The sequence below is a fragment of the Urocitellus parryii genome, chromosome 5, assembly GCF_045843805.1.
Source record: "Urocitellus parryii isolate mUroPar1 chromosome 5, mUroPar1.hap1, whole genome shotgun sequence".
NCBI classification, from domain to species: domain Eukaryota; kingdom Metazoa; phylum Chordata; class Mammalia; order Rodentia; family Sciuridae; genus Urocitellus; species Urocitellus parryii.
The window spans coordinates 120,163,493-120,186,091 of NC_135535.1; the positions used below are offsets into that span (position 1 = coordinate 120,163,493).

A 22,599-nucleotide genomic window follows, 5' to 3' on the forward strand; every position below is an offset into this window, starting at 1 on the left:
TGTGGAGAATGAAACTCAATGAAAAATTTTTAGGGCAGGTCTCCCACATCATTAATAAACAATCTGAAATCTGACTGAACAGAATACTATTCAGTACTAGGGATTCCATTTAAAAAGGGGAACAGGTGTGCTGACTTAAATTACATTCTACATTGTCAATTCCCAAAAAGTATATCTTGGGCTGGGGCTGTAGCTCAGTGGTGGAGGGCTTGCCTTGCGCTGTGAGGCACTGGGTTTGATCCTCAGCACCACATAAAAACAAATAAAACTATTATATCCATCTACAACTGAAAAAAATATTTTTAAAAAAGTATATCTCATCTCTTAGTACTTTAACAAGGTACTTAACAAGAGCACCCTGTAAAATATACTCAGAGTGAGCACTGTCTGGAAGAAAGCTGAGATGCCATGCAATTCAAATAGGGAACCCAGCAAGGCAAAGTATCAGTTATCTCTGAGACTTGGGAGGCTGAGGCAGAAAGATTGAAAGTTGGAGGCCAGCCTCCACAGTTTAGCAAGACTTTGTTTCAAAATAAAAATTAAAAAACAGACTGAGGATGTAGCTCAGTGAAAAAGTGCACTGGGTTCAATCCTCAGTACCTCTGCCCCCGAAAATAAAAGATAGCATATGTGCAAATTCTCAGGAACATGGACTCTTGGGGACAAGGTCAGCCTCTATTCTTCTCTGAAGAGAGTAAGTAGAGCACAAGCCAATACCTTCCAAGGTGTTTCTACGGCCATCCCCACCAATGATCACTTCAAATTCATACTCTGATACAGGATGAGTTTTGGGGTGCACCAGTGCCCGCCAACCTATCCCTGTGGACCAAATGCAAAATTAAGATCATTACTCAGACCAAATTCATATCTCTAAGATCATCTCTAGATACCCAGGCATACAGAATGCACAAAACTCCAAGCTAAAAACAATAAATAGAAAAGTATGGAGTATAAACTTCAGATAGAAAGAAGCTCCGAAGAGAACTTACAAAGGGACTTTCCCCACCATATGATTTTTCTATAGTACAAGTGCCTGCAATGACTAAGTCAAAGGCCTCCTCATGAACTTTGGATTGGGTAAAGGGTCGGGGGGCATGGAGATAGGAAAGACGGTGGAAGGAGACGGACATCATTATCCTAGGTACGTGTATGATTGCATGAATGGTGTGACTCTACTTTGTGTACAACGAGAGAAGTGAAAAACTGTGCTCCATTTGTGTATAATGAATCGAAGAACATTCTGCTGTTATGTATAACTGATTAGAATAAATTCAAAAATTTTAACAAAAGGCCTCCTTATTCAACTTTAACAGTAAACTTCAAAGGCACAGAGTACACAAAGAAATCCCTTTAACTAGTTCTGAAAAACACTGGCAGATTATTCCCATGTTCTCCTTTTACCTCATCTGTTCTCATCCTTTAAATGCCATTTTAAGCTTTCTTCATTTGTCCAATTCAACTTACGTTCGTTTTCTTGATCCTCAGGAGGCTGTACAAGTCCTTGGAATTCTACATTGACATGTATTTCGATGCCTAGGATCAAGGCTACTTTCAAAAGTATTAGTTGGAGTTGACGTATACCTGGGTAAATACAAAGACTACATGTTTGCAAGAGCACACAGAGAAGAAAGAACACACCAGTAGTTGCTCCTCATGTTCCCTTCCACCCTTTCACCTATGCATAGTCTATTCAGGTTCTCCAAAGTCTTTTGGAGCAGGAGACATTTTCTATGCCATGTTCTCTAACTTCTTTCTTTTTAAGGGTAAATACCAACCAGTGGAAGAGATGCTCTAGAGACTTTAAAGGCCACCTACATCTTTGAGTTAGGTATTCTAAACAATAGAAAACTTGGAGACAGCATGAGACTGTGGCCAACAGGAGACTCTCCTTTCTAGCTTCCCCTGATGTGTCAGAGACGCTATTCTCGGTAGTATCTATAGTTGTAATGGGACCTACCACAGGACACAGGAGTACACTCAGGAGTACACTTTTCGCAGCTTGATAGGGAGCCACTGTATTGTTTTCTGAAATATCCATGGCATCTACCTTCTACTCTTATTATCTCATTGACCTTCACATTCTCTCAGCAGGTAAAAGAAATCACAATTCAACCTTATCCTCTTAACAAAACCCCAATTTATTTACAGTTGTGGCAACTGAGGCCCCAAATAATTGAAAATCCCACTCATTATCAAGGTGAGATTTATATACTATTTGATGCCCAAAGTTCCTACCCAGTGCCAGTTGTGGCAGCAATACTAGGTATACAAAGATAGAAATCTAGTTGCAGATCTAAGACTCTCTCAGTCCCCAAATAATTCTGCCAACTCATAATCACTGGGAGACAAGTCCACTCCATCCATGACCCTCAGTCATCCCTCAAAGCCAAACTTACCTTCAATCTGTGACTAATCTGTTAGAAGCACATGCAAGTCCACTGCTAAGCCATCCTGGTTATTTTCCTTAGCTTACCACAACTATCACCCTCTGAGTCACACTCCCAAAGACTTATTAAGTCTCATGCTAGCACACGTTTTATTTTTGCAGATAACTATTGTTCCAAGCACTTCTGTCAGGGAAGTAGAAGTTGTTAGCCAGTGTTTGATAAATTGGCACAACCACTTCAAACAGCAAAAAGTCTGGTACTCAGACCAAAGTTTCTTTGATAAAGTTTCCCTGGACTCTTTAGTGATAACCAATTTTTAAATAGAGGATTTCAACTTCATAATGCAGACAATTTCTGTTCGGAATCGGTTTTCAGATAGGCCACTTACAGGCATGAATAATCAACTGCATTAACTTGTATTTACCTGTTTCAAAAATACAGAGACTCCAAATGAGTTTGAAGATTGACAAGAGAATGCCAAGAGCTATTCTGGCTGTAGACTTTGTGAGAATCACCTAACCTGAGGAATTCCACTACTGACTTGTCATTCATGACCAACCTAGAACTCTGCCCTGTGTAAGGATTGTATCCCTGTAGCATGTTCGTCTTATGTTTAGCATGTGAAAGATTACACTGCAGAGAGCCACAGCCTATGTACTTCTTCTACTACTCTAAGAACCACCAAAGGATTGAGGCCCAAATTGGTCACCGGTTTCCAAAAGTCTAGCCCCTCTGCCTATCTCACACACTGCAAGTATTCAGTAATAGTCCAAGACCTACCTCAGACATCCTTAAGCCAGACTCCTCCTCCTTGCATAGGGCAAACATTGTAGTTCAAAGTTCTAGGTTATAGAACTACAAGAGGCAAATATTTTGACTCAAAATAGGGAATGCTTGCTACATGATAGATATCAATGAGATCGGAACAAATTATGCTATTGAGCAGGAATTCCTCAGATAACCTACCTGTCTCTGTCTACTGAAAAGTGGGCGGGAGAAGGGTTGGAATCCTACAGCAGCTGGTGTTACTCACTGATATGATCGATGGCTCCAGCACAGAACTTGCCATAGAACTTCTTGGCACCCAGACCTCGAAGATCATGTATGGTGAAGGGCCAGAGATGTAAGACATTGTTGCGGGAAAAGGCATCTCGCTTCTCAATAACCACCACCTTAGCTCCCAATAAGGATAAATCAATGGCTGTGCGGAGACCACAGGGGCCAGCTCCAATGATGAGACACTGCAAAACACAGCTGCTTTAAGGCAAAGTTTGTGACTCTTAAAACATATTTCTAGAGATATTTTATAATCTCATAACCATCATTCCTGTAAACCTCAGTGAAGGCTATTCTCCCCATTACCAAAAAAACTTCAAACCTGTCTGGGTCACAGCAGAGTTTGAAAGAAGAGCTGTGGTTGCTATGAATGGGAAAGACTGAACTTGTGAACCAAGCACATGTTCATCTTGGTCAGCCTGTAAGGCCCACATATCTGTAACATATTTAAAGGGGTAATCATTTCAATAAACAATATGAAAATCACATCTAATCTTTCACTGACAGGAGAGGACCTTTTGAAAGTCTTCTATGTTCAGCAGATTTCTGTCCAGGGAGGTAGAGATTATTATGGTTCAAGAAATCTTCAGAGTCCTGGAATGGATTTACCACACAGATAATTCTCTGGAGGCCACTTTCAAAAGCCAAAACTTTATGTGCTAAAAGAGATGTAAAACCATCATTTCTAAACTGAAAGTCCAGGGAAATGCTCTTGAAAATCAATACTCTAGAGAAATACTCAGCGTGAGGCTAAACAAAGATCTTAATTAGTTTGTACTGCATGCTCAGAAGAAAGCTGTGCAACACATTTGACTTTGAATTCCTTTCATTCTTAATAAAGTCCAGTGCTCACGAAAGTTTTCTTTTGAATTTCTTGAATATTATTGATGATATCTATTCAAATGTAAATCCACTGGGATGGGTCTCTAGTTATCCACAAAAGGGCAAACTGAAGTTGAGTACAGAGTTATGGTTTTATAAAGATGACATGTCAAGAACTATGAAGTTATGCATAGACAAGACTCTTAACCTATCCAGGACCTTGCTAAATGATCTGCATCCTCCTAAGATGGTGAGGTTCAAAATGAAACTTCAGCAAAATGCAAAGCTTGATTTCAGGGTTGTTCTTAAAAAGTTGAGAGTTTGAATGTCCAATATGAAAATACATGAAATATGTTCAGAAAAGGGTCTGGCACATGAAACAGTCAATCTTTCAACAGATGAATGGACAAAGAAAATGTAGTATATTTACACACAATGGAGTATTACTCAGCCATAAAGAAGAATGACTTTATGACATTTGCCAGCAAATAGATGAATCTGGAGACAACCATGCCAGTCCTAAAGCCAGTCCTAAAAATCCAAAGGTCAAATGTTTTCTGATATGTGAAAGCTAACCCACAATAAGGGGATGGGGTGAGGGGAAGAACAAAAGTGCAGTAGATTAGACAATGGAGAATGGAGGGTGGGGGATAAGAAAAGGAAAGACAGTGAAATAAATTTGACATTATTTCCCCATGTACATATATGAAAACATTACAGTGAATAGTGAATCCTATCATCACATACATCCATGAGATCCTAACTAGAATAAGATATATTCCGTGCTTATATATCAAAATGGATTCTGCTATTATATATAACTAAAAAGAACCAATAAATTTTTTTTAAAAAAAAGGAAAGAAAAAAATGAGCATGGGTAATGGATTTGCAAAGTTTCAACAGATTATAAGCTTAATTTTTTAGGTAACGAATGGACGAAGAAAATGTAGTATATTTACACAAAATGTAGTATATTTACACACAATGATGCTAGAATCTGCCTGGCATCAACCTAGCCTGGCAATCTTACCCAGTCCATCTCTATTCAATTCTTCTAATTGGTACCTAGTTAAACTCTCATGTCAGTGACCTTAGAGTCTGAGAATAGTTAAGCCCTTACCTTAGTGTTAGTGCATGCTTTTCCCTTTTTATAGTCTTTGTGACTGCCCCGTTTGTCCAACTTTGCCCAGAGAGCTTTGGCTTTCCAGTAGTTAAGCTTGGACTTGAGCTTGTGATAGAAGGAACGGTAGTCTTTAGGCTTCAGTTCCAGGTGGTCACAGAGTTCTTGAAAGGCCTTGAGGGTTCCCTTGCAGGTAGTGGCTTGGACAAACCGGTCAAAGAGGACATGAGCTTGGTTCGTGGTCTCATGCTTCTTCTCTTCCATGCTTCCCCACTCTCAGCACTGCCCAACAGAGGGGGCAGTGGGATGGCAGTTGATCCACCTGACACTGTCACCTTAATCTAACGAAAAGAAAGAAAGAAATGGTCAGTATTTCTACAATTGATCTTTCTGAAGCAGAGACCTCAAGTAATAACACATTCATTCAACAAATGCATACTGAAATGCTCCAGGGACCATCCAAGATACTGAGGTGGAAAGATGAGTAAGACAGCCTTTGTTTTCAAGGATTTTATAGTCTAGTGAATGACAAGCACATAAACTGAATGATACAGTGTACCAATAGAGAGAGAGGAATAAGGAAGAGTACCTAAATCTCAGGGAGGCAGGGTCCTTATTAAAGATGAACCTCTAAGACATGACAGCAGAGTCTTCAGGGTAAGTACAGTTAGCCACATAATAAGTGTAGTATGTGAGAAATAAAGTAAAACACAGACAGTCCTCTGAGGGACTGATGAAGATCAAAGTGTTAAAAATGATTCCCAGATTTCTATCTTGGGTCACTGAGAAATCATGATAGCAAGGCAATGAATTAAAAATAAAAGCACCCATTTGTGAACAGGGGTAGTAAACTCCCTTTTCAATCTGTCGCATCTGAGCTACTTAGGGGAAAATATAGCCATATACTAGGCAGTGAAGTATGAATGTGAAGTTCAAGGGAGTCCTTAGAGATGCAGACCAGGTTTGGGAGTCCTTAGTGTACAGAGGTAGTGGAACTGAAAAAAGCCATGGCTTTACATGTGCTCTAGGAAGAACAAACCTGCAAGAAGAGGCTGGCAGAAAGTCCATCCCACTAGAAAAGATTATGAGAAACACAGAAAAAGGATAGTGTCATAGAAGTTCTAAGAAGCAGGAAGTTCAGATGTGGTAGTATCAGCAGAGATTTAAAAGACTTGAGAAGTCTTCTGTGTGTGGTACATGGCAGGACGGGGAGATTGTAGAGCCACCCCATTTTGCCCATAATCATATTTAACAATAACAATGATGCCATCTATATCTTCCACTTATCAAAGCATGAACACATTTGCCATTCTATGTGTCTGCTGTAAAGAGGCTTAAAGGCCGAAGATAGCACCTCATGTGTTTCTTCATCTACGTTCTCTCTGGCATCTGTCTCATCACCTTTGTACCACATTTTATTTATTATCACTATTATAACCATTATTTGGAGGTAGGTGGCAAAGGGCCAAACTAAGCCATATGAAGAATGTAGGACCGGGTGACTGTAGGGCACCACCCTGAGCCACATGTGCCTGCACAGGCTGCATGACCCTGGAAGTCACTTTGCCTCATAAAACTGATTTTGTTGTTGTTGTTGTTGTTGTGGAAGACAATAAGGAATGATTGATGACTTCTACAACTCTCTCCCAATTCTGAAGTTCTCTGAGCCTTGTGTTAAAGAAATTCTCCTGGTCATAAAACTTGTTCCTGGTGCTTATCAATTCCATGAAAAACACAATCTGCCAAAACTCACACAAAAATAATAGACAATCTAAACAGGCCTATATCTATTAAAGAAATTGAATAAATAATCTCTCATACATAGACATAAAAATCCTGAAGATAAGATCAGCAAATTGAATCCAACATTATTCAATCAGAAGGTACATCATAAGCACATCTCCAATTTACCACTAGTATGACAAACATGACTGGCTCGGAACTTTGGAAGATTTACTCTTGGGGATAGGAGAAGATGAAGGGAGTTATTCGTGTGCTGTCCTCGGGAGGGGAAAGAAGGAAGAAGTGGCCTTCTATTTACTGATATAATGTAAGAGAGCTACCAAGCTGCAGGTGCTGATACAATCAATTCTCAGAGAACGGTGTCAAGTTTCACAAGGTTCTGTTGGGAAGCTCTTCCCATTATGAAGGAGAAATATTGCTGTTTTTCTCCATACCTCACCATGATATCATATGATTAAACCAAATCACTTAGAAATGTGTCTTAAGCTTCATGAAAGAAAGTCATAGCTACAGGAACTGTCTTTCCCTTTCACGTTTTCATGTCAACAGCTCAATACTTCTCTACTACTGTGGAGGACGAGTGGAAGATGATTAATTCATCATCTGAAATATACTAATTCGGCTTCTCACCTTAAAAAATGTTACTTACTCAACAGCCTCTCCTGGCTCTGGATATTAAGAACTACACATACTGCTTGTTCTAATATCCATGTGGGCAAGAGTTCGGCAAGAAATGGAATTCGGGGGCTGGGAATAGCTCAGTGATTGAGTGTTTGCCCAGCACGCATGAGCAAGTTGGTTCCCTCCCCAGCACCACAATAAACAAAAAAAACAAATAGATGAATAAATAAATAAGATTAATGGAAACTAGCCTTCAGTTTCCCTAAATAAAGGATTTGATTTAGGTAGTAGCAAGAAAAACATCTTAAAGTTCCTAAGAAGAGTTCATTCTTTTTCTTACAAGCCAAGACTTACCTTAAAAAGACAGGTAGTTAAAAGACAGCTAGTAGGGGTAAAAAAAAAAAACAAAAAAACACACAAACAAACAAACAAAAAAAACCAGATGTGCTTATGCAACAGCAGAAGAAAGACTACAACAGGTAATAACCAACAACCGGAAACAAAGACCTCAGATAGCATTTGCTACACTGCATCTTGCCTTCTATGTAGGGAATCTGCAATTTTACTTGCTTTTCAGTGAGCAGACAGCACTGTGCTGTCCTGGATCCAAATATCCTACCTGTGTTCACAACCAACCTTGATTTTGCCAGTCACAATGAAATGTTTGCAAGATTTGAACCCACTGTACATGTGTGATATATTTTCGTCAAGGGAGAAAATAATTTGTCTTTGTTCCCTACCAGCAGCCACCTTCTACTTCTTGCCAGAACTTGGAGCACTGAGAATACCACTATTCTCTTGTTGAATTTAACACATTAAAACCCCACACCAGATATCTGCAAAATCCTTTCCCTGGTCATAACACCTGCTTTGTGCTCCTATCTCTCCCTCATGAGTGTCTTGGGCATTTGTGTTCGAAGAACAGTTCTGATGTATGGGCTACCATCCCACTGACTGGTTGTAGCCCATTCTGAAATAAATATTCACTTGCCAAGAGCTACTAACCACTACAGAGAAGATCCAAATCAAGTTCCACAGCAGATGCACACCTTGTTTAATAATCAGCCTCAATTTTTTGTAGCTGGAAATTTAAAGGTGCTGCAATGCACCTTTAAATTAACAGGTTTCAGCTGCAGAGTACCTGCTTGTGGGCAGCAGACAAGTATTAGGTGCCCAGGCTAAAGGATCATGACCTGCAGGGACTAATGACAGCAGATAAACAGAAGCAGGTTGGTTCCTGGAACAATGCAACAGGCATTCAAGGTAAGACTACACGAGACTGAGTCCCTTGGGCTGCCTTACTTTTCCTTCTTTGTGAGCCAGATCACTGGAGTTGGAAGACAAATCTAGAGTACCACACCATTATTCTGTGGCTCTGTTGCACTGGGACTGTCTCATTTCCAAGAGGACTTACCTTGCATTCTGACTTGCTCTGAAAAGCCAGGCAGAATGGCAGAAGAGCCATTCCCGTAACCAACCCATTTCCCCTCATTCCTGAATGTCAAAGCCAACTCATGCTCCCCCTGACTTCTCCTTGACCACCCATCCAAGTGTCGGGAAAAATCAACATTCACAATTACAGGAACATTAGGGACCAGGAAACCTGGCAGGAAGGTACTTGAAATTCTGGGGACAGAAAAATCAAGGTATGAAAAGAAAAAGGCAAGGGAAGTGAGGAGTCTGAAGGGGGAAAAAGGAAGAAACAGTGATGCCAGGTTTCCAGAGCATCTGTGAGACTGCCAGTTGACAATACCCTGCATGTTTTGTCTCTGGCAGCTGACTGCTGACTCAGATGCTCTGTGCATTCCTTGGCAGTAGAGGGAAGTGCTGGGGAGACAGACAGCCTATGAAGAACATGCAGGAACAGGGTTCATGTTTTTATTTACAACAAGAATGAAAGGTTGCTTTGACTCATAGGTGGTTATGAGAATGCTCAATCTGCAGCTCGTAGAATAGGTGGGTAGTTGTTTGGGGGGGTTAGTGAAAAAAATTATCTTTAAAATTAAAAAAGGAAAGAAAGACAACAACAAAATAAGAATCACTCACCGACTCAAAAAATAACAAGGCTCAATGGTAAAGTGCCCCCTCAAAAAAAAAAAAAAAAAAAACCCACAAAAACTGTCTGGAATGGGGTTTCTCATCCTCTCTAACTCTACTTCTCAGCTCTGTTTTTCTCACAGCTCTTCAGATAAAGCTCTGGGTACCCAGAGTGAGGCTTCATTTTTCTCTCCTGTCTCTATACGATTAATATACCAGTAGGTACGCAAATCTTTAAATCTTAAAAGGAATCCAAAAAGTGCTCCTTTTCCTAGCCCACTCAGTGAGAGGTGTGACTTGTCTAAATAGATTTTGGAACTATAGTAGGTGTATAGGAATGCTTGTTTTGGAATGCTGTTAGGAGGAAACTTAGTTGAAAAATTCATATTAGATTATTGAGATTCCATAGTGTTTTGCCACAAAAACAAGGATCCCCAAATCACCAAAATAGTTCTAGACATATTTTTTTCTGCAACATGAGCAACTGAGCTGCTATCATTTGATTGCAAACACTGAGATCATGGCTTCAGAGGTAACAAGTTGACTAAATCAAGACTGTCTGGGGTTGGGCACAGTGGCGCACACTTGTAATCCCAGAGACTTAAGAGATTCAGGCAGGAGAATCATAAGTTCAACATAGCCCCAGCAACTCAGCAAGGCCCGTCTCAAAAAATAACAAGGCTCTGGGCTGGGGATGTGGCTCAAGCGGTAGCGCGCTCGCCAGGCATGCGCGCGGCCCGGGTTCGATCCTCAGCACCACATACCAACAAAGATGTTGTGTCCGCCGAGAACTAAAAAATAAATATTAAAATAAATAAATATTAAAATATTAAAAATTCTCTCTCTCTCTCTCTCTCCTCTCTCTTAAAAAAAAATAATAACAAGGCTCAATGGTAAAGTGCCCCCTCTTTTAAAAAAAACCCACAAAAATTGTCTGGAATGGGGTTTCTCATCCTCTCTAACTCTACTTCTCAGCTGTTTTTCTCACAGCTCTTCAGATAAGGCTCTGGGTACCCAGGAAGCAACTCAAAATATTGAAAGGCAAGTAGTCTTCCTCATGCATTAATTTTCCCCCAATTTTTTTTATGGTAACTAACACATACTGTAAAATTCCCATCTTAGCCATTTTGTTGTTTGTCTGTTTGTTTGTTTAAGACAGACTTCTGTTGTGTTTGTCAAATTGGCCTCCAACTCCTGGGCTCAAGTGATCCTCCTGCCTCAATCTCTCAAGTAGTTGGGACTTCAGGCATGTGACACAGAACCTGGCTAATCTTAAATCAATTTAAGTGTAACAGAATACTGTTAAGTACAATCATAAGGGTGTACAACCATCATTACCATCCAACTCTGTAACTCCTTTTATGCACAGGGTTCCAATTTCTCCACATTCTCACCAATACTATTTTTCTGTAATTTTTGTTTGTTTATTTGTAGATGGACCCAATACCTTTATTTTTAAATTTATTTTTATGGGGTGCCGAGGCTTCAACCTAGTGCCTCACACATGCCAGGCAAGCGTGCTACCACTGAGCTACAACCCCAGTCCTTAGTGTTAGTTTTGATAGTGTCCATCCTAACAGGTTTGAGGTAGTATCTCACCGTACTTTTCATTTGTATTTCCCTAGTGATTTGTAACGTTAAGCATATTTTCATGTATTTACTGGCCACTTGTATAACTTCTTTTGAAAAATGACTATTCAAATGTCATTTGAAATGTCCATTCTTTAACTGGGTTATTTTTATTCTTGTTAAGTTTTAGGAATTCTCTGTATTTGGGGTATTAATTCCTTATCAGATACATGATTTCCAACCACTTTCTCCCATTCTATGGGTTGCCTTTTCACTCTGTTGATAGTGTCTTCTGATACATCTTTTTAAAATTTTCATGAAACCTAACTTGCTTTTTTTTTTCTTTTGTTGCCTGTGCCTTTGGTGTCAAAAAAGTCACTGCCAAATTTAATGTTGTGAAATTTCGTCCTATGTGTCCTGGGGTTGGTTCTAAGAGTTTTATAGTCTTAGGTTTTACATTTAGGTCTTTGATCCATTTTGAGTTAATTTTGTGTATGGCATTAAATAAAAGTCCAAATTCATTCTTTTGTATATTAATATCCAGTTTTCTCAGCACCACTTGTTTAAAAGATTTCCCTCTACCCACTGAATGCTCTCGGCACCTTTGTCAAAAGTCTTTTGACCATCCATACGTGCAAGGGTATAGTAGTGGGCTCTCTTCCATTGGTCTATATGTCTTTTTTGTTGTTTTTTAATATGGAACGCTTCATGAATTTGCATGTCATCCTTGTGCAGGGGCCATGCTAATCTTCTCTGTATCATTCCAATTTTAGTATACGTGCTGCTAAAGTGAATACTATATGTCTGTCTTTAAACCAGTACCACATTTTGGATTACTATTTCCTTGTAGTAAGTTTTGAAATCAGGAAGCATGAGCCCTCTAGCTTTGTCCTTCTTTTTAAAAACTGTTTTGGCTATTCTGGGTACTTTGAGATTCCACACAAATTAAAAAAAAATATTAGTTGTAGTTGAACATAATATATTTATTTATTTATTTTAATAATTATTTTTAGATGTATTTGGATACAAAACCTTTATTTTATCTATTTATTTTTATGTGGTGCTGCAGATCGAACCCAGGGACTCACACATGCTAGGCGAGTAATCTACCACTGATCCACAACCCCAGCCCCCTATTATTTATTTTTATGTAGTGCTGAGGATGGTGCTGAGGATCGAACCCAGCACCTCACATGAGCCGGATGAGCACTCTACCGCTGAGCCCCAGTCCCAACCTGGAGATTCCATAGGAATTTTTCTGCAAAACCAAATCAAAACAATGACGACAAATCCCTCCAAAAATTGGGATTTAGACAGGGGTGGTACTGACTCTGTATATTATTTTGGATAATACTACATCTTAAGTCTTCTAAACCATGAACATGGAATGTGTGCTCAGTTATTTATAAGTTTAATTTCTTTCAGTGATATTTTAGTTTCATTGCATAAGCCTTTCACCTCCTTGGTTAATTTCCAAGTATTTTATTCTTTCTGATGCTAATATAAATGAAATTGTTTTCATAATTTCCTTTTCAGATTATTCACTGCTAAGTATATAAAAATGCTGACTTGCTGAATTCTTGACTTTGCTGAATTCCTGTATTAACTCTAATGGATTTTCTGAGTGGAGTCTCTAGGGTTTCTGCATATAAGAGTGTGTCATCTATGAACAGAGATAATTTCACTTTTTTCCTTTTCTTTGTCTCCCAACACCAGTACTAGGAATTGGACACAGGGTACTCTACCACTGAGCTATTTCCCTAGTCCTCTTCAATTTTTTAAATTTTGCAACAGGATCCTGATGAACAGCTCAGGCTTGTCTCAAGCTTGCAATCCTTCTGCCTCAAATTCCCAAGTAGCTGAGATTACAGGTATGAGCCACCATGCCTGGCTCACTTTTTCCTTTTCAGTGTAGATACTTTTTCTTGCCAAACTGGTTTGGCTAAACTTCCAGAGCAGTTTGGCATATTAAACAGAAGTGGCAAAAGTGGGCATCCTTGCCTTGTTCCTGGATTTTAAGAGGAAAAGCTTTCTGTCTTTACTATTGAGTATGATTGTTTGCCATAGGTTTTACATATACTGCTTTTATTAAGTGGAAGTCATTTCCTTCTATTCCTAGCTTTTGAGTGTTTTTATGAAAGGGTGTTTAATCTTCAATGTTTTCATGTTTCAGTATGTCTTATATTCTCAGATCTTTTCTTTTTCATGCTATTTAGCATCAAACTCATCTGCAGCACAAAACTAATCCCCACCCCAACCCTGTGTCTATTCCTTCTTTCTATGCACCTATTCTTTATTAATACAGTAGTAGTCTTCATCTACACCTGCCATTCTTCAAGGACTACTTAAATGTTTCTCTTCTCCACTAATAGTGAGTTTTCTTAGGGAAGGGATCAGGTCTTTGTAGTTATAGTCTGACTTGTAACAGAACTGTACTATGTTTCTATTGCATCACTGAGGAAAAGATGGAGTCTAGTTGCTCTTGAAGGACCAGTCTGGTGGACAAACATTAGTCTGTGTGACTGGGGAAGATGAAGGAGAACTAAATAGATGTTATAGATAAGCTTTCTCGTGTGCTACTCAAAAGTGGTACCTAATCAATCGAGTCACCTGGAAAGCCAATGATATTCTGTGAGGATCAACTAGCAAGAATGTGGCACTTTATAATGAATCCTCACTCCACTTCATCCTGGCCTCTGAACTGATCCTTTCTAGAGGTTTCCAAGAAGAACCTGAATCATATGACATCTAGGTTTTCAGCCAAGTATCTAATTCTGAAAGGCAGTAGTATGGCCTTAGCCCATATGTTTTGTCTCTTCGAACTTTTTAATTCTACTCTTTCAACCAATGTCTTCACTAAAACCAACACATCTACACAACTGAGTAATGACATGAGTCAAAAACAAATTGACCTCTGTCTTGTGGTTCTATTGCCGAGACACACATTAAACTGTCCAAATCAGAACGATACATCCAATAAACACAGTTGCTAATGCTAATACCCATGCCTGCCCAAAATAACCCACAAAAACAATCAGAAGAAATAGTGGCACATACCTTAATCCTAGCTACTACAGAAGCTGAAGTAGGAGGATCCCAAATTTGAGGCCAGCTTGGGCAACTTAGTGAGACCCTGCCTCAAAGTAAAATAAAAAGGGCTGGGCTATGCTCAGTGATTGAGAATTTTCTTGTTCAGCATGTATAAGGATCTGGGTTCAATCCTCAGTACCACAACCATCACCACCACCATCACCACCACATCATCATCATCACCACCACCACCACCACCATTATCATCATCCAACTTAAGATCTCGTGTCTTATAATTAAGCTTCCTCACCTATAAAATTTTTAAAAATCCATAAAATCATAGTGTTTTGTGCAAATTAAGTAATGAATGTAAAATGGTTAGTGTACCAGACCCATAGCAAGGCCTAGTCAATGATGGATGGCACTGCTGTTTTACCTAGCAGTTCATAAATAAATCTCAGCAACAAAAAATGATAGTCTAAATACATGGCTACTCTATATAACAGAAATAGATCTCAATTTTGTTTTTTGAAGGAAAGAAAAACATTTCACAATTTTATTCCATCATCACTCTCCATACTCCCTTAGAACTGTTCTACAAGGTATGGTAATGGCATGGTGAGGCAGGGGCTAAAGGATTAAGATCTGTCAGTGAGTTTTTGTCACACTTAAATGTTAAAACAAGGCAGGTAGAAGGACTTCCTCAGTAATGACAAGATAGTTACTAGGTATCAGAGCCATGCTTTACATGATCTTCACCAATGCTGTGAGATTAATCTATTACCTCCCTTTTGCAGAAGGGGAAACTGCAGCTTAAAGTAGTTTAAAGGTCACAAAACAAGATGGAAGTAGTATAGCCATGCTTTAGGTTCATACCTGCCTACTCTGGAGACTAAGTCCTTAGTCATAAAAAAAAAAACAAAAAAAAAAAACACTTAAGAATACAGATTGAGAAATGAAAGCCCATCAATACATGCTCCCAGCCTCTGCCTGAGAGCAGAAACTTGCAGGTATTGAGATGGGCACAGCTGTGCAATATATAATTCCTTTTCTTCTCACAATTTATTACTGCATCTGTTCCTTTGAAATAGAATCCTTTCACAAATGGAAGATATAACAGTCTGGTTTCATAGGCATTTTTTCTATTGACTGATGATGAAAGCCTAAATTACTAAAATAGTAATAACACAAGCTTTATCAGTCTGCATTCTTTAGCAGGCTCTAACACCCCAGCCATCAGTGACACCTTTAAGGAATCAATTACAAAGCTCACTTTCTTTCTTACTTTTTTGGTGGTGCTGGGGATTGAAGTCAGGGCCTTGTGCATGCTAGGCAAGCACTCTACCAACTGAGATATACCCCCAGTCCCCTACCCTTTTTCTTTCTTTCATTTTCTTTTGTACTGAGGATTTAAGCCAAGGGCACTTTACCATTGAGCCTTATCCCCAATCCTTTTTCCATTTTTTATTTTGAGAGAGGATCTCACTAACCTGCTAAGGGCTTCACAATTGCTGAGGCTGACCTTGAACTTTGTGATCCTCCTGTCTTATAGGCTTGAGCCACTGCACCCAGCAATTACAAAGTATTTTCTAATCAACTAACATAATAAGGAGGTGAACCTACCTACCATCAAATGTACAGAGCTGAGTTATGGTGAGATTAAAAGACCAGCAACTTCCTGCCCCACTATCCTGAAAGCATTGCTAGGATGGGATGGGGGTGATGGGGAATGGGCCTTGACAAGGGAGAAAGCCTCACTGAGGATGTGGTGAAACACAACCAAGGGAGAATCCTACAAAACCTGTTCTTTGCAAGTCCAGGCCCTAATCTCACTCAGCACTGTGTACCCAGTTTCAGGTACATGGCAGGTGCACAATGAAGTTCTGCTGAATGAAGGGCTGCCAAGTCAGCTACACTATTGCACACTCAGGAAGCTGGCTGGCTGGCTGGCTGGCTAGCCGGCAGGCTGTACAGGGAGACCTTGAGGGCCTTTGTAGCATAAGTGCTCCCAGAACAGCAAGATTCCAGCAGTCTAAAGAGATATAGATAGCCCATAAAGATTATTAAAGAGTCCTTGGAAGAAATGCAGGGTCCCATAAAGGTACCCTGCCATAATAACCTCCCTCTCTCTGGGACAGACTTTAAAATGCTTTCCTAACACTCAAATGGCAAGAGGTTAAACTGGAATAGATCTGGGGGTTTCTTTTTCAGTTGTTTAGTCTGCCTGTTACCACTGCCATGGAATCACACAAAATATCATGGTCAGGGCTGGAGCTGGAGCTCAGCGGTAAAGCACGTGTCTTGCGTGTGTAAGGCACTGGGTTCGATTCTCAGCACCACATAAAATTAAAAATATATTTTAAAAAATATCATAGCAAAGTTAGATAGCATTCTTCCCGAAGCTCCTATCATTAATCCATGGCTACACCCATCTTGTCTGCCTTCCTCCTATGACAAAGAACAGACGACCATCTTGGCATCTACCTAAAGCTACCCTCTCTACCTGTGTACCTGACTCCATTCCTCCCTCATTTAACCACAATGTCCTCTATTGGTCCCTTTCTTCTGCAACAATCCTTTCCTTCCACAGAACCATTCCTATCCCTGTTAGTACTATCATCTTTAATAACTCAGTCATGCTTTTTCTCCCACTCTCTTTTGAACTACAACCATTAGACCTTGTTCTTACTACTCCACAGAAATATCCACTAGGTCCTGAATGACTTCCACATTGTCAAATTCAATGGTCAATTCCCGTTTTCCCCAGTCTGTTCACAGCATGAGTCACAGCTGACCCCTTCCATTCTCAGCCTCTAGGACACTTACTCTCCATCCTGTAGGACACTTACTCTCCATCCTATTGTGTAATTCATCCAGGACTTCTCATCTCAGTCAGTATAAAAACAACACTTCTACAATAGCCTACGAGGGTTTCACAAACTTTTTTTTTTAAAGAGAGAGCGCGAGAGAGAATTTTTTAATATTTATTTTTTTATGCTAAGTGAAGTAAGCCAATCCCCAAAAACCAAATGCCAAATGTTTTCTCTGATATGGGGATGCTAATCCATAATGGGATGCGGGGGAGCCTGGGAGGTATGGAGAAATTTTATATAGGGCAAAGGGGAAGGGAGGAGATTGGGGGAGGTAGGAAAGAAAGTGGAATGAGATGGACATCATTACTCGAAGTATATGTATGAAGACACAAATGGTGTGACACTACTTTGTGTACAACCAGAGACATGAAAAATTGTATTCTATATGTATACTCTGAATTAAAATGCATTCTGCTGTCATATATAACAAATTAGAATATTTTAAAAAAAAAGGCTACCAGGAATTGAACTCAGGGGCACTCAACTATTGAGCCACATCCATAGCCCTATTTTGTATTATATTCAGAGACAGGGCCTCACTGAATTGCTTAGCGTCTCTCCTTGCTGGGGCTAGCTTTGAACTTGCAATCCTCCTGTCTCAGCCTCTGGAGCTGCTGGGATTACAGGTGTGTTCCACTGTGCCCTGCCAGAATATTCTTTCGTAAGGGCAAATATGATCCCCATTTCAGCCCTTCACTAACTTCAGGAAATAATCCAAATCCTCAGCAAGTTTCAAAAGGTCCCTTAAGACCTAGCACCAGCCTTATTTCCTAAACTTCCAAACACAAACTTTTTTTTTCAGTCATATTCTCCAGGACTTATATACTCCTGTGAATTTCCTCACCTTTGCTCACATCATTGTGAGCTTAGTGTGTCACTCCTCTCTTGTCCTCTGTAGACTCCTTGTCATCATTCCAGACTCCACTGAAATGACTCCACTTATCCTCCCTCACACCAGGCAAATCTAACCACTTCTCCCTCTTCATTCTGTCTCACCTCCCTCTCAATACTTGCCACTTTCTCTGGATCCATGTCCTTGTCTTTGTACCCTTTAGCTTATGAAGCTCTATTCAGTAGGAAGAAGAGTTCAGGTTTATACTTGCACTTAATTGCAGGTGAGCAGGTGCCAGGAAAGAAGGAGAAAAAAAAAAAAAAACACAAGGCTTACCTGGGCCACAATGTTTAATGTTACGGAACTACAAAAAAATAGAAAAGGCATTTGAGTGATGATTATTAGTTTGTTATTAACTTGTTGATTGAGGAGGTGAGAGAAGGCAAGGAAGTGACCAAAGTTGAGTTCCCTAAGGCATCTCTGTATGGTTTCTAATAATGAAAAGGATAGTATTTACCTTTTTCAGACACCAGAGGATCTCTAAGTCACTGGTATTGTGATTTTGAAGTTCCCAAGGGTGAGACAGGTTATGGGGAAGCCCAACAGGCTTCTTGGAGATGAAAACAGTGAATAAAGGAGAGAAGGTAAAAGTAAACACTCTGGGAAGGCTGGCTGTGGTGAAAAAGAAGCCAGTACAGGAAGACTGACAGCTAACAAAGAAAAGTGCCTCTATTCTCTAACAAGGTTGAGGTAGATGTGTGCCCCCCACCTCTACTCCATGTACCAAGAAAACTGACTGAATCTGTCTTTGTTCCAGGGATCAGCAGGGAAGGAGCAGGGAGAGGTGCTAGCTTGCCCCAGTCTGGCTGGGCACAATTCAGGAGCCACTTGTTAAAAGAAACCAACGTTATTTTTAGAACCATACCACACAGCTCTTCAGGAAAAACCCTCAGAGCCCAACTGCCAACACCGGCTTCCCACAAGCCTTTCCACCTCCCCCACTCCTCCTGCTCTTGAGGCCGATTGGCTGGGTTGTGTGGGCGGAGAAACAGCCCAATGAGCATCACGCAGAGGAGCCAATCACTTGGCAGCTAGAAGTTTGCTGGGGCTGCTGTGAGCCAATCATCAGCTGGCAGCTGGAAGTTTGCTGAGGCCCCTTCAGCTGTGGCTCTCAACACTAGCTAACTGCAGGGTCATGACTTTTTCCAACTATTTTCATGAAAGAAATCTTAAGTTATTCTCTCCAGAGCAGAAATAAACCTAGAGGGCTGACCCTAACCCAGCTCAGAACTGAAGGAGATCATCATTCAGTGTGAAGTCAGAGATGCATTTGGAAAGAAATCAAGGGAGGGGAGTTCAGCTATATACCCTTTGTCATTTGCCATAGTGGCTTTGTGGTTGCTCTTGATGTATTCCTACTTCTCCCTTGGGATATTCTTTTTCCAAGCCAGGCTGTACACAGAAGGAAGCAGATGTCCTGTGCTAAGGCTGAGTGTGTTAGGATGGGGTCCAAGAATGGTACTCATTTCTAAGAAGTCTGGTTTTATACTGGGAAGTTGTAAACCTTTAGTCTTCTAGCTATTTCTAATTATTTTACTCCTTGCTTCTTTTGATTACTTTCTACATGAAAAGACAAATTGAGAGCTTTGGGCAAGATCAATCGCAGACATGAAACATCTGTAAAATCCTACAGCCCCACGGATTCCATCAATTAAGATGCCTATGCACTGATGTTCTCTAGGTCAAAGCAGCTTTTCCGGAAACTTCATGTCATTTCTTTGATAACTGATTTAGCAAATTATTAGGCTTGGAGTCACAGCCCATTACTTCACACTGGGTAGATGAAAATATTCAGCTGTCAGGAGGGACAGTGTCTTTTTGAAGGTTTGGGTGACATGGATTTGATCCTCTGTGCTGAAAATCAGTCCTGGTGGAGGGATTCGTGCAACTACACAGACATTGTTGGAGGAGGGATACCAAGAAAATATAAAAAGACTATTTTCACTTTTATTTGTGAAGTATTACTCTCACCAATAGTTATTTATTAAAAATATTCTAAGTTTTCAGGTCTCTAGGTCAAGCTTGGTTGAGTGCAGAGGTAGAATGACTGTGACCTGCTCTGAGTTTCCCTCATCTTACTAAATTGGCAGCAACAAATAGAAAATAACTCCTCTCTTCAGTCAGTCTCCTAAACCCCACTGAACCATCATTGTTATCAGGTGGGTGTTATTAAAAATTTCCTCCTGGGTCATCACAAAAGTGTTCTAAAACTAGGTTGTGGTGACTATTACACAGTTGGCAGATTTCCTAAAATAATTGATTTGCACACTTAAAATGGTTGAATGTATCATAATTTACACCTTCTATTTATTGGTGCTGGGGAATCACATCATGGGCCTCACACATGCTAGATTAGCACTTGACCACTGAGCTATATCCCCAGTCCTTAAATTACACCTTAATAAAGGAACATCCCTCCAGTCCTCAGCACCATATAATCTCTCTTATCCAGCCAGAAACCCTGCTCCGTCTAGGTCAGGAATCTGGCATGTATGGCTCCTTTCCCCTTCCTCGGCTCAGGGTTTCCAGCATCTAGTATGGTTAGAGTACCTACTAGGATTAAACCAAGCCAATTTCTGTTTCTGACCAGAAGTGATGAAGTTTGAAGGCACTCTAGGATCCAGAGGCCAATTAGTTTGCAATTATTGGGATCCCGTGAACACCCCCACTCCCTTCCTTGCTATTTGGCCAAATTTATTGCGCTGCTAACACCCAGGTTACAGGTAAACAGAAAATTTCAGTGAAACTAAAATCTCGTGGGCCTTTCTCAAAGTAGAAAAGGAAATGTCATCAAATGGTTAAGTAGTAATTTCAGTTGTCTGTACATTCTCCAACCTTTTTCTTTTTGGTACTGGGGATTGAACCCAGGGACAGTTAACCACTGAGCCATATCCCCAAGTTCTCACTAAGTTGTTTAGCGCCATGCTAGGTTGCTGATACTGGCCTTGAACTTGTGATCCTCCTGCTTTAGCCTCGAAGTTGCTGGGATTACAGGCATATTTTGACTGAATTCTTTCCCTACATTATCAACATGATTGAGAAAGAAGTAACATATTTTTCTTGCCTTCACCCCAAATGCCTGTCTGTCCAGCTGGATTGCAATGATATGAAACAAGTTAGTTTTACTTTTTGTTATGGACTTTCTCTTGAGGAGACATTAGCTCCCTTGATGACAAAAATCTTTTCTGCCTTCACTGTTGTATGCCTGCTTTTGTCACCTAGGTTATTAATAAAGAGATGAGCATTTGTTAACAGGGACTGAAGCCCAATAGGAATGAATTATGTTGCCCTACAGGATGAAGGCTGTCGCCCTACAGAAATGTTTGTTAAATCCCTGTTGCCCTCACGCTGTGGTGGAGATGCTCTGGGGATTCTGGTTAGATTTCTTCTGAGATACAGTGTTGCTTAGTTAAGGCCCTTTGACAAAGTCTATGGTGTTTAGTATCTGAATCAAATTACTTGACTTGAACAGAATGCATTGGCTTTTCCTGTCCCCAAGTAAGCATTATGTCTAAAGGTGGCATATTTATTTAATCTTGACTGGAACCAGGTGCTTAATTGGGGAAATGTACCCAGGTCAGCTTGGTCATGCTTGGCATATCATGGGCTTGAATTGTGCAATCTGACTGCAAGTGCAAAAGCTGTTCAGAAGCTCATGAGAGGGCAGGTGGCATCCTTTGGTTGCCTTTCCAATATGGATGGCCTTCCAGAGGGAGACCTGCCTTAGCCACAAGTGATGAGAAGGTCATAGCAGTAAACAATACTTTCTAAAATCCCCTAGGGAGTATTTGGGTTCTTTCAGATTTTAGGTTTCAGTACACAGAACAAGCCAAAATCTTTACCTTCTGTATACCAGAGCCAGCAGGTCAATTAGCAGTACTCCTATGCCTGTGATAAATTAGACAAGGGTTTTTAGAAAAATCAAATGGCAGGCCAAGGACTACTTGTAACTTGAAACTGCTGCCAGACCAGAAAAAAAGAATGCCTGAAGCAGTACTGAGCCTCTTGGCCATCTGGTGTTGCATTTTAGGACAGGTACCTGTGGAATATACCCTCTATACCTGTGGAATATATCTCTTTCAATGCTGCCTAATCTTTTTGGTGCTGAATTAAGTGGGGAATAATAAATCTTCTATAGTAAAACTTTGGTAGGTTGCTGGCTTTGAGCCCAGAGCAGCTGGAATTTTGAAGCCCAAAGAGCTCAAGGAAGTTGGTTTTTGGCAAATGGTTTTTGGGAGAAAAAAATTAAAATTCTGGCTATACTTCATTCAATATGGTCCTGGTCCAGTGTTAGAGGGGATTGAGGGGTCATCTGTAGGGCAGAGGGTGATATCAGAAGGGAGAAGTTGCAGGCTATGAACTTTCAAGACCCTGTCAGAGCACAGTTTGGGGAATTTGCAACATTCCTTATGTATAAGAAGAAAAGCTTATTTTTATTTCCTTTCCTTT

General features: G+C 40.2%; 1 protein-coding gene and 1 non-coding gene across 13 annotated transcripts in view; both read right to left on the bottom strand.

Moving 5' to 3' along the window:
* The window catches only part of Mical3 (microtubule associated monooxygenase, calponin and LIM domain containing 3), a 198,040-nt gene that overhangs the window by 112,944 nt on the left and 62,497 nt on the right, over positions 1–22,599 (bottom strand). For all 12 annotated transcript variants that reach the window (XM_077798619.1, XM_077798621.1, XM_077798616.1 and 9 more), the window contains exons 2-5: positions 5,386–5,726; positions 3,421–3,628; positions 1,465–1,581; positions 718–819 (exon numbers count right to left, since the gene is read on the bottom strand). In XM_077798619.1, the coding sequence (XP_077654745.1) occupies positions 718–819; positions 1,465–1,581; positions 3,421–3,628; positions 5,386–5,649 (691 nt within the window). In that variant the 5' untranslated portion in view covers positions 5,650–5,726. The remainder of the gene's footprint in view (positions 1–717; positions 820–1,464; positions 1,582–3,420; positions 3,629–5,385; positions 5,727–22,599) is intronic.
* On the bottom strand, positions 12,046–12,152 carry LOC113200450 (U6 spliceosomal RNA). Its single transcript, XR_003303056.1, has one exon. It is a non-coding gene; the product is annotated as a U6 spliceosomal RNA (small nuclear RNA).